This window comes from Neoarius graeffei, chromosome 17 (genome assembly GCF_027579695.1).
Source record: "Neoarius graeffei isolate fNeoGra1 chromosome 17, fNeoGra1.pri, whole genome shotgun sequence".
Lineage (NCBI taxonomy): Eukaryota > Metazoa > Chordata > Actinopteri > Siluriformes > Ariidae > Neoarius > Neoarius graeffei.
In genome coordinates, this window is record NC_083585.1 from 17618706 (window position 1) to 17631373 (window position 12668).

Genomic DNA, 12668 nt, shown 5'->3' on the forward strand with positions numbered 1-12668 from the left:
CCCCAATTCCCAAAAAGTTTGGACGCTGTGTAAACTAATTAAAAACAGAATGTGATAATCTGCAAATTGTGGAAAGCCTGTATTTCATTGAAAATAGTACAAAGACAACATCTCATCTCATTATCTCTAGCCGCTTTATCCTCACCGCTACCTTTAACAACACTCTAAACATTTGGGAACTGTGGAGAGAAGTTGCTGCAGTTTTGAAAGAGAAATGTTGTCCCATTCTTGCCTGATATACAGTTTCAGTTGCTCAGCAGTTTGGGGTCTCTTCTGTTGTATTTTGTGCTTCATAATGCACCAAATATTTTAAATGGGAGACAGGTCTGGACTGCTGGCAGGCCAATTTAGCACCTGGACTCTTTTACTATGGAGCCATGCAGTTTTAATATGTGCAGAAAGTGGTTTGGCATTGTCTTGCTGAAAGAAGGAAGGCCTTCCCTGAAAAAGATTTTGTCTGGATGGCAGCATGTTGCTCTGAAATGTGTATACATCATTCAGCATTCATGATGCCTTCCCAGATGTACAAGCTACCCATGTCATGTGCACTAACGCACCCTCATACCATCACAGATGCTGGCTTTTGAACTGTGCACTGATAACAAGCCGGATGGTCCCTCTCCTCTTTAGTCTGGAGGACGTGGGGTCCATGATTTCTAAAAAGAATTTCTTCTTTTGATTCATCAGACCTCAGGATAGTTTTCCACTTCGCCTCAGTCCATCGTAAAAGAGCTCGGGCCCAGACAGGGTAGCGGTGTTTCTAGATATTGTTTATATCTGGTTTTAACTTGCGTTTGTGGATGCAGTAATGAACTGTTTTCACAGATGATGGTTTTCTGAAGTGTTCCTGAGCCCATACAGTGATTTCCACTGCAGACACGTGTCAGCTTTTAATGAAGTGTCCCCTGAGGGCCTGAAGATCACAGGCATCCAATGTCAGTTTTCAGCCTTGTCTCTTGTATAGAGATTTCTGCACATTCTCTGAATCTTTTAATAATATTATGTACCATAGATGATGTGATCCCCAAATTCTTTGCAGTTTGACATTTGAGGAACGCTATTCTTAAATTGTTGCACTGTTTGTCCATGCAGTCTTTCACAGAGCAGTGAACCCCTCCCCATCTTTACTTCTGAGGGACGCTGCCTCTCTGGGACGCTCTTTTTATACCCAATCATGTTACTGACCTGTTGCCAATTAACCAAATTAGGGTTTGTTTGTTTGTTTATTTATTTATTTATTCTTTTTTTTGTTTAGCATTACACAACTTTTTCAGTCTTTTGTTGCTCCTGCTCCAACTTTTCTGAAACGTGTTGCTGACTTCAAATTCAAAATGAGCACATATATATATATTTTTTTCAAAAAACAATACAATTTCTCAGTTTCAACATTTGATATGTTGTCTTTGTACTATTTTCAGTGAAACATGGGGTTTCCATGATTTTGCAAATCTTCACATTCTGTTTTTATTTACAGTGGTGCTTGAAAGTTTGTGAAGCCTTTAGAATTTTCTATATTTCTGCATAAATATGACCTAAAACAGCATCAGATTTTCACACAAGTCCTAAAAGTAGATAAAGACAACCCATTTAAATAAATGAGACAAAAATATTATACTTGGTCATTTATTTCTCGTCTCGTCTTCTTCCGCTTTATCCGGGGCCGGGTCGCGGAGGCAGCAGTCTGAGCATGGAAGCCCAAACTTCCCTTTCCCCAGACTCCCCAGCTCCTCGGAAAGAACACCGAGGCGTTCCCAGGCCAGCCGAGAGACATAGTCCCTCCAGCGTGTCCTGGGTCTTCCCCGGGGCCTCCTCCCAGGGGGACATGCCTGGAACACCTCCCCAGGGAGGCGTCCAGGAGGCATCCGAAAAAGATGCCCGAGCCACCTCAGCTGATTCCTCTCAATGTGGAGGAGCAGTGGCTCTACTCCGAGCTCCTCCCGAGTTACTGTGCTTCTCACCCTATCTCTAAGGGAGCGCCCAGCCACCCTGCGAAGGAAACTCATTTCGGCCGCTTGTATCCGCGATCTTGTTCTTTCGGTCATTAACCAAAGCTGATGACCATAGTCATTTATTTATTGAGGAAAATGATCCAATATTACATATCTGTGAGTGGCAAAAGTATGTGAACCTCTAGGATTAGCAGTTAATTTGAAGGTGAAATTAGAGTCAGGTGTTTTCGATCAATGGGATGACAATCAGGTGTGAGTGGGCACCCTGTTTTATTTAAAGAACAGGGATCTATCAAAGTCTGATCTTCACAACACATGCTTGTGGAAGTGTATCATGGCACGAACAAAGGAGATTTCTGAGGACCTCAGAAAAAGCGTTGATGCTCATCAGGCTGGAAAAGGTTACAAAACCATCTCTAAAGAGTTTGGACTCCACCAATCCACAGTCAGACAGACTGTGTACAAATGGAGGAAATTCAAGACCATTGTTACCCTCCCCAGGAGTGGTCGGCCAACAAAGATCACTCCAAGAGCAAGACGTGTAATAGTCAGCGAGGTCACAAAGGACCCCAGGGTAACTTCTAAGCAACTGAAGGCCTCTCTCACATTAGCTAATGTTAATGTTCATGAGTCCACCATCAGGAGAACACTGAACAACGGTGTGCATGGCAGGGTTGCAAGGAGAAAGCCACTGGTCTCCAAAAAGAACATTGCTGCTCATCTGCGGTTTGCTAAAGATCACGTGGACAAGCCAGAAGGTTATTGGAAAAATGTTTTGTGGACAGATGAGACCAAAATAGAACTTTTTGGTTTAAATGAGAAGCGTTATGTCTGGAAAAAGGAAAACACTGCATTCCAGCATAAGAACCTTATCCCATCTGTGAAACATGGTGGTGGTAGTATCATGGTTTGGGCCTGTTTTGCTGCATCTGGGCCAGGACGACTTGCCATCATTGATGGAGCAATGAATTCTGAATTATACCAGCGAATTCTAAAGGAAAATGTCAGGACATCTGTCCATGAACTGAATCTCAAGAGAAGGTGGGTCATGCAACAAGACAACGACCCTAAGCACACAAGTCGTTCTACCAAAGAATGGTTAAAGAAGAATAAAGTTAAATGTTTTGGAATGGCCAAGTCAAAGTCCTGACCTTAATCCAATCTAAATGTTGTGGAAGGACCTGAAGCGAGCAGTTCATGTGAGGAAACCCACCAACATCCCAGAGTTGAAGCTGTTCTGTACGGAGGAACGGGCTAAAATTCCTCCAAGCCGGTGTGCAGGACTGATCAACAGTTACCGCAAGCGTTTAGTTGCAGTTATTTCTGCACAAGGGGGTCACACCAGATACCGAAAGCAAAGGTTCACATACTTTTGCCACTCACAGATATGTAATATTGGATCATTTTCCTCAATAAATAAATGACCAAATATAATATTTTTGTCTCATTTGTTTAACTGGGTTCTCTTTATCCACTTTTAGGATTTGTGTGAAAATCTGATGATGTTTTGGGTCATATTTATGCAGAAATATAGAAAATTCTAAAGGGTTCACAAACTTTCAAGCACCACTGTCTGTTTTACACAGTGTCTCAACTTTTTTGTAATTGAGGTTGTACCAGTACATACTGTACAAACACAGAACACATTCTTCTGCTAACAATAAGCACTGAATCAAACAAACAAGTCATTAAACATCACATTAACCATCATTAGCACGCTCTACAGAAGTGCAGCAATGCTACAATATATTTTCATTCATTTATCTTCAGTAACCAGTTTATTCTGGTCAGGGTCATATTGGTCTGAGTCTATTCTGGGAACACTGGGTGCAAGGTGAGAAAACTTTCTTCTCAAATGGAATAGGAGTCTGTCACATGGCATCATGCGCATGCACACAATTTTACACTCATTCACACCTTCAGGTAATTCAGAGTAACCAATTTGCATACCAGTATGTTTTTAGAAAGCCCAAAAGGAAGGAAACCGAAGTGAACAACATTATAAGAAACTCCACACAGACAGTAGCCCAAGCTCAGGATCTGTGCTGTTGGCACCACTATTCATGGCCCCACCAAAACATCCAATTTTGCTCAAAATCCAATTTTTCAATCGTTTTCAGAATTCAGCTGCAACATCAAAAGGTTTTCCCAGACCACCTTGCATATATCCCAAATAATCTATTTGGCAGAAGTGTCTGTATCTGTTCCTGCTTAACAAAATTAGTTGATTTTAATTACTGCATTTTCTCATATTACTCTTATCCTTCTGTCTGTGTCTCTCGCTCTTTTTGTCTCACACAGATTGATAATAAAGGAAACCGCCTGCTGGTCCATGATGAGTCTTCCATTAATGTTCCAGCTGTTGCTGCTGCTCACGTCATAAAGCGCTATATTGCCCAAGCTGCTGATGAGCTCTCTTTTGAGGTGACTCTTTAAAATGTAAGTTTTGTACTGCTATTTGACATTTTGATACTTTGTGTCTTGTCTTTTCTGGTTTTAGGTTGGAGACATAGTTTCCGTCATTGACATGCCTCCAAAGGAAGACACCGGATGGTGGAGAGGAAAGCATGGCTTTAAGGTGGGGTGTGTTGTGTAGCAGACAGGAATGCTTAGTGTTTTGTGGGTGGGTTTGTGATTCTGGAAATCTGAATCTGATTCTACTTTTTCTTCTTCTTAAATGTTTGATAAAAGCAAAGAAAGAAACCATATCTTTGAGTGTAATTGTGTCATGATGTGTTATATAAACGTGACTATACAGTAGTCAAGGTTTTCAACTGATTAAAAAAACCTATCATTTTTGCAGGTTGGATTTTTCCCTTGTGAGTGTGTAGAACTGATCAGTGAGAAAGTTCCTCCAAGTGTGACTGGTTCACTGCCAAAACCAGGTATTTTTGTGTAAATTTGGATTTAACCGAAAGAATAACAAGCCGGTTCTTCTCGCTGTTTTATAAGAACTATCATTCATCATGTTCTTTGTCCTGGTACCCGGGTCGCAGTTTATCCAGATCCTATCCCAGAAACACTGGGTATGAGGCAGGAATACAGTGTAGATGGGACATGCAATGTTTTTGAGGCACCGTGTACACATGCTTCCTAAACTAGAGCATCCACAAACCACACCGGGCAGCACGGTGGTGTAGTGGTTAGCGCTGTCGCCTCACAGCAAGAAGCTTCTGGGTTCGAGCCCAGAAGCTGACGGGAGCCTTTCTGTGCGGAGTTTGCATGTTGTCCGCGTGGGTTTCCTCCGGGTGCTCCGGTTTCCCCCACAGTCCAAAGACATGCAGGTTAGGTTAACTGGTGACTCTAAATTGAGCGTAGGTGTGAATGTGAGTGTGAATGGTTGTCTGTGTCTATGTGTCAGCCCTGTGATGATCTGGCAACTTGTCCAGGGTGTACCCCGCCTTTCGCCCGTAGTCAGCTGGGATAGGCTCCAGCTTGCCTGCGACCCTGTAGAACAGGATAAGCAGTTACAGATAATGGATGGATGGATGGATGTTTGTTTGTTTTTGTGTCTCGAGCACAAACTTTCACCAGTGCCATAGCAACCATACATCATCAAATCTGAAACTCTCCGTTTTCCCTGTTCACATTGCAACGTGAAACTGGAATTTTCAAGTTTATGCACCTCGGAGAGCATTGATTGATTGTTTTCGGTGGCAAAATGGAGCAAAGATTAAATACACGGAATGTGAACAAGCTAAGCCTGACATCAGGCGCACACACAGCCAGACTCAGGAGACTGATGCTCAGCAACCAAATGCCATTAGCAAACTGGTAGCTAAGATTAGCTAAATATTAAAAAAAAAAAAATACAGACCGAGCAACAAAATGCACATGCGAAGGCGACCAGGCATCCCTTTAAATTCTCGTGACAGCTGGCTGGAGTGTGTAATCTGTTTACTTACATGGTTAACCAAATTACTTAAATAAAGTAATTAAGTCTGTCAGTTAATAAGCAAATAAGTTAATTGAGTTAGTTAAGTAAGCAAGTAAGAAACTAAGTTGATTTTGAAGGAAATCAGTCAAATATGTAAGTTAGCTAAGCACATTATAGTAAGTTAAGCAAGCAAGCAAGTTGATTGAATTAGTTGGGTAAGTTAGTTTAGTTAAGTTAATTGAATCAGCAAGCTAGTTAACTAAGTAATTTCTTCCTTTTGCATGATGTATGTCACATTGTGGATTTTGATACAACAAATCTGCTCTGATTTATGAATTAAAAAAAAATTACAGTAACCATTTTCACTATTTTTTTCACTAATTGTATTTGCTATTCAAAAGTTACATATAGCAGCTTTAATTACCCCTCCTTTATACGTTATTCAACATGAAGCTTTTAAATGTTTACAATCGACATGCTGTGTCTTAACGTCTTTCAGTATCTAATAAGCATGGGAAGCTGATCACATTCCTGCGTACTTTCATGAAGTCGAGGCCCACTAAACAGAAGTTGAAACAGAGAGGCATCCTGAAGGAGAGGGTGTTTGGTTGTGACCTGGGAGAGCACCTCCTCAATTCAGGCCATGATGGTGAGTAGAAAGAGGTAAAACACTCAAATTCTGAAATAAAGGCTACCTGCTGTTAATAGTGTGCTTTTTAAATTTCCTTTCCTTTCTGCATTTGTCTGCTCTAGTCCCCCAAGTCATCAAGAGCTGCACAGAGTTCATTGAAAAGCATGGGGTGGTAGACGGCATTTACCGCTTGTCTGGGATTTCCTCAAACATTCAGAAACTACGGTGAGCGAGTGCTTTTCAGTGTGTCAGTCACAGAGACCTACAGTGAGGACTTTTTTTTTTTTCTGTTCCAAATTAACTTGGCCCTCATATTTACGTAAGGAATAACACACTTAAAGCTAGACTGCCTTTCAGATTTTTCCAATGTAGGTCATAAAAAGAATTTTCCCCAACACCCAATTATTTTTGTTTAGTGGACTGAAAGCTACTGAATTCAAATCACAGACTTCCAATTTTATTAGTTTTTTTTTAAAAGAACAATTAATGAATTTAGGACCACGTTGCAGGGTGGCACTGTGGTGTAGTGGTTAGCGCTGTTGCCTCACAGCAAGAAGGTCCGGGTTCGAGCCCCGTGGCCGGCGAGGGCCTTTCTGTGTGGAGTTTGCATGTTCTCCCTGTGTCCGTGTGGGTTTCCTCCGGGTGCTCCGGTTTCCCCCACAGTCCAAAGACATGCAGGTTAGGTTAACTGGTGACTCTAAATTGACCGTAGGTGTGAATGTGAGTGTGAATGGTTGTCTGTGTCTATGTGTCAGCCCTGTGATGTCCAGGGTGTACCCCGCATTTCGCCCGTAGTCAGCTGGGATAGGCTCCAGCTTGCCTGCGACCCTGTAGAACAGGATAAAGCGGCTAGAGATAATGAGATGATGGAACGGTCAGTGCACGCTCAAAGGTAAACCTGTAGATGGCAGTAATGGCCTGGTTTTTTTTGAGCTGTTAAAGAAATAAACATGCATCACAATGACCAAATTTCAGAGGGAGCTAAATTTTATGAAATCGACAGGCCGTCTAGCTTTAAGACTGCTGTTATACGAGAATAACGTACACCACAGGGGTGAGATGCGGCATGAGGTGCAACTGAAATGCTACTTGAACAGTCATTCCCTCATTAGCCTTGCTCTCTCACACACACAGCTCAGCCTGTCATTTTACTGAAAAAGCACAGAAAATGGAAAGCATAATCGAGATGCCTTCTATAAACATCTAACAAAAACTTCACCACATCAACGATTTTAAGGAAAGGTTTGTTAAAAACAATGTTTTAAAATCTTTTTATTAGGCTAGATTGTCGTGGCTCAGGTGGCTAAGGCGCCATACCATAAATCCGGGGACCCGGGTTCGATTCCGACCCGAGGTCATTTCCCGATCCCTCCCTGTCTCTCTCTCCCGCTCATTTCCTGTCCTGTCTCTACACTGTCCTATCCAATAAAGGTGGAAAAAGCCCAAAAAAAATCTTTAAAAAAAAGAAATACTGTTTCTGAAGGATTTTAATAATCATATTTCATAGTTAAGTATAAAGTTAGAGTGCGGGGACAGGTAACACATGCTATTTTTCAGTGTTTTAGGTAGTTTTTATGAATCCTTACAATTATATATCTTAAATTTGAAATCAGATCAATGTGCAGGACATTCTGTGTAATGAGGAAATGTATTTTAAAGTACATTTTTATGTGCATTTATACATATAATTTTCCAGGGACGGAAATGGCACCGATACGGTGGAATGGCTCATTAGAATATAGATTACATGAGTATAAATGAATAAAACTTGCATCCTCTACCGTTTCCTTAGGCATGAGTTTGACTCGGAACACATTCCAGACCTCAGTAAGGACACGTATATCCAGGACATCCATTCTGTAGGGTCTCTGTGCAAGCTCTATTTCCGCGAGCTTCCCAACCCCCTGCTCACCTACCAGCTCTATGACAAATTCTCAGTAAGTGTAAAGAGGTGCACATTTTAGAGCATCGTCCCATAGTGCATTTTGATAGGTTTATTATTTTTGTGCATGTGCGTGTTTTTGATAGGAAGCTGTATCAGGAGCTACAGATGATGAAAGGCTGGTCAAAATCCATGACGTCATTCAGCAGCTGCCTCCTCCACACTACAGGTTTGTTTGGTGCACAATGCACTCTGGTGACAAGAAGTAGTACTGCAGTCCAGTCCGTATAAGCACTGCTTTAGGTTTCATACATGTGCATAATAGATCTCGTCAAATAAACCTCTAGATTTTAAGAGTCTGTTCTTTGTTTTTTTTTGTTTTTGTTTTTTTTCAGAACTCTCGAGTTTCTTATGAGGCATTTGGCTCATATGGCGACCTTTAGTTACGTCACCAACATGCACTGCAAGAACTTGGCCATTGTCTGGGCTCCCAATCTCCTCAGGTGGTTTGCTTTTAGACTGTGTGTATAAATAGATTTGAATTTGGAGCTTTGGGTAAAGCTTTATATTTACATTCTATTAATATTTCCTGCACTAGTTAACATTTTAACAAACTGTGGACTTGATATACTTGATAAACTATAAGTATGGTAGCAAAACAAGTAAGCATGTAACGATTCACCCAATTCATGATTCTATTCGATTCATAATTTTCTAATATTCGATTTCATAATATTCGATTTTCTGGTGAAATTTTTTTTTTTAATGCATAAATGAAGGAATGGTGGCACGGTGGTGTAGTGGTTAGCGCTGTCGCCTCACAGCAAGAAGGTCCAGGTTTGAGCCCCGTGTCTGGCGAGGGTCTTTCTGTGCGGAGTTTGCATGTTCTCCCCATGTCCGCATGGGTTTCCTCCGGGTGCTCCGGTTTCCCCCACAGTCCAAAGACATGCAGGTTAGGTTAACTGGTGACTCTAAATTGACCGTAGGTGTGAATGTGAGTGTGAATGGTTGTCTGTGTCTATGTGTCAGTCCTGTGATGACCTGGCGACTTGTCCAGGGTGTACCCCGCCTTTCGCCTGTAGTCAGCTGGGATAGGCTCCAGCTTGCCTGCAACCTTGTAGAACAGGATAAAGCGGCTCGAGATAATGAGATGAGACAAATGAAGGAAATTTTTTTTTTAATTTCTGTTCTTTATCAACTTTAAATATTCCTTTTGTTAAATAAAAAACCCCAACCTTTTGTTTCATTTTCTTAATAATGAACAATAATTATTTACCCACATTTGTAAAGGTTGGAGTAAAAATATAATAACTAAATAATAAGAATAAACTATCCTTTTATTAAAAATGAAAAAAAAGTTAATAACACAGGCCTTTTTTGTGTTTCAGCATTTCATTTGTACAGTCAATCACACAACAGCTTTTTTTCCCCCCAAGTTTTCATGGCATTAGAGCTGTGTTACTTCCACCTATGGTGAAGTCATGGGCATTCCTGGTATCGCATGTTATTGCACCCTCTTCTGTTTGAGCAACACAATTACAGCTAGGACAATCGAAGAGATGGCAACAGCCTGATAATAATCATGATTATTTTTTTAATTGATTTGAATAATGATAAATTTGTATTGCACTACACAGGGATGAGAGTTTTCCGCTTTTCGGCGGATTTCCGCTTTTTCTGAGTAAAAATCGACCTTTTTATATCATGTCAAATCCGTTGAGATTTTTATTTTTTTTTTCATTTATTGAGGGGGGTTGGGGTATGTTCCTTCGTGATACTCAACCGTAATTCATTCCTACGACGATGTTACATGTTTACATTTTCGCCATCTTTAGTCTCGCTAAGTCTCGTGGTAGAATACGTGTTATCTACAATGTAATTGGCTAAAACATCGCTGGCGAGAGCATGATAGCCAATCATAACCGTTCTTACAAAAGTACCTGCATTGTTCTATTTTATCGAAACTTGCACATGTTCATCGTCGCTGCTCTTCAAAAATACGTTTCTCTTTCGTATCGGCTTTTTTACTCAAAATGCCGAATACAATTGACAAGCAAGACGAAGCGAAGGTACGTGAAATCGATGCTGGTATAAAAAACAGAGAGAGGACTGACAAGCTTTTGTCTTTGGCCAAAAAGCTGAAGAAGTCGTCGAAATGATTAAATGAAAATGAGAAGTGACTGTGAACTATAAATAATTGTATAAAGTGTACATAGACATTATCCCATAAACTTAGCATTCGTTTGATTTAATACATTGAACATGTATATGATGGTCAGTAAATCTGAATTAATGCTGACAGTTTTGAAAACTTAAATATTTCAAAAGACTTTTTGAAGAAATCATATGCAACTAATGAGGACATAGGGAGAAAAGGTCAGTCACCCTAAGAAATTTTATTTAATATTTGAACATTTTGATAATTAATCAAACTTGCGTTTAATGTGAATTTAGTTTGTCATTTTTGTTGATCATGAATTATAACCATACCCTTGAATGTAGAATGTGATTTTATTTTGAATTCAAACAATACTCCTATTGGTTTGAAACATTTTCATGTAAATTATATAAAAAAGACAACAGATATTCTTTATCTACTACAGGTCAGATTGCAGGAAAAGTGGTTTGTAAGGCCTTATTTTTCAAAATTTTCCTGGGGGGGTAACCCCCCGGCTTCGGGTGCCATCTTGTTTTCTGCTTTTCTGATGACCACCCACTCTCATCCCTGACTATATTGTCACACATTATATCGTTATGTGCCTAAAAATAATGAAAGAAAACCACTTAAAAAATGATGATGCTTTTTTTTATCCCCTGCTGCCCAAAAGGCCCGAAGGGTGATTATCTCGTGGCGATGTCTGTCCATCCCAGGAAGGGTACTCACCTTCTGAAATCAACTCCTCTCACAATTTTTGGAGGAATTTCACAAAACTTGACAGGATTCTTTGTTGTACAACCCCGATTCCAAAAAAGTTGGGACAAAGTACAAATTGTAAATAAAAACGGAATGCAATGATGTGGAAGTTTCAAAATTCCATATTTTATTCAGAATAGAACATAGATGACATATCAAATGTTTAAACTGAGAAAATGTATCATTTAAAGAGAAAAAATTAGGTGATTTTTAAATTTCATGACAACAACACATCTCAAAAAAAGTTGGGACAAGGCCATGTTTACCACTGTGAGACATCCCCTTTTCTCTTTACAACAGTCTGTAAACGTCTGGGGACTGAGGAGACAAGTTGCTCAAGTTTAGGCATAGGAATGTTAACCCGTTCTTGTCTAATGTAGGATTCTAGTTGCTCAACTGTCTTGGGTCTTTTTTTGTCGTATCTTCCGTTTTATGATGCGCCAAATGTTTTCTATGGGTGAAAGATCTGGACTGCAGGCTGGCCAGTTCAGTACCCGGACCCTTCTTCTACGCAGCCATGATGCTGTAATTGATGCAGTATGTGGTTTGGCATTTTCATGTTGGAAAATGCAAGGTCTTCCCTGAAAGAGACGTCGTCTGGATGGGAGCATATGTTGCTCTCGAACCTGGATATACCTTTCAGCATTGATGGTGTCTTTCCAGATGTGTAAGCTGCCCATGCCACACGCACTAATGCAACCCCATACCATCAGAGATGCAGGCTTCTGAACTGAGCGCTGATAACAACTTGGGTCGTCCTTCTCCTCTTTAGTCCGAATGACACGGCGTCCCTGATTTCCATAAAGAACTTCAAATTTTGATTCGTCTGACCACAGAACAGTTTTCCACTTTGCCACAGTCCATTTTAAATGAGCCTTGGCCCAGAGAAGACGTCTGCGCTTCTGGATCATGTTTAGATACGGCTTCTTCTTTGAACTATAGAGTTTTAGCTGGCAACGGCGGATGGCACGGTGAATTGTGTTCACAGATAATGTTCTCTGGAAATATTCCTGAGCCAATTTTTACCCCTTTTCCACCAAATCAGTTCCAGGGCTGGTTCGGGGCCAGTGTTGGTGCTGGTTCACAACTCGTTCAACTTGTGAACCAGCTGAGAACCAGTTTGCTTTTCAATAGCTTGGGGTGCTAAGGGGAGCCACGTCATTACGTCAATGTATACGTCAGTTACGTCGCTGCGTTTGCATAAACCTTGGCGCGAACATCGAAGCAACAACAACACGGAGAAGAAGAAGAAACAGCAACAACAACAATAATTGATGACTGCTGCTTTACTGCATCCATGTTATCTCGTCGCTTATTTAAAAATGGTGTCCTCTCACGGTCTTGCTAATTGTTGCTGGTCTTAACAACTCCCCCCCGACGTAAGCAGTTCTTTCCTCTAGCCCAGCAAAGAGCTG

At 40.8% G+C, this 12668-nt stretch overlaps 1 protein-coding gene across 6 annotated transcripts in view; it reads left to right on the forward strand.

Moving 5' to 3' along the window:
• Window positions 1-12668, forward strand: part of arhgap32a (Rho GTPase activating protein 32a) — a 79330-nt gene that overhangs the window by 47308 nt on the left and 19354 nt on the right. For all 6 annotated transcript variants that reach the window (XM_060943803.1, XM_060943806.1, XM_060943804.1 and 3 more), the window contains 8 exons: window positions 4251-4373; window positions 4450-4527; window positions 4753-4834; window positions 6326-6475; window positions 6580-6682; window positions 8250-8394; window positions 8486-8568; window positions 8735-8842. In XM_060943803.1, the coding sequence (XP_060799786.1) occupies window positions 4251-4373; window positions 4450-4527; window positions 4753-4834; window positions 6326-6475; window positions 6580-6682; window positions 8250-8394; window positions 8486-8568; window positions 8735-8842 (872 nt within the window). The remainder of the gene's footprint in view (window positions 1-4250; window positions 4374-4449; window positions 4528-4752; window positions 4835-6325; window positions 6476-6579; window positions 6683-8249; window positions 8395-8485; window positions 8569-8734; window positions 8843-12668) is intronic.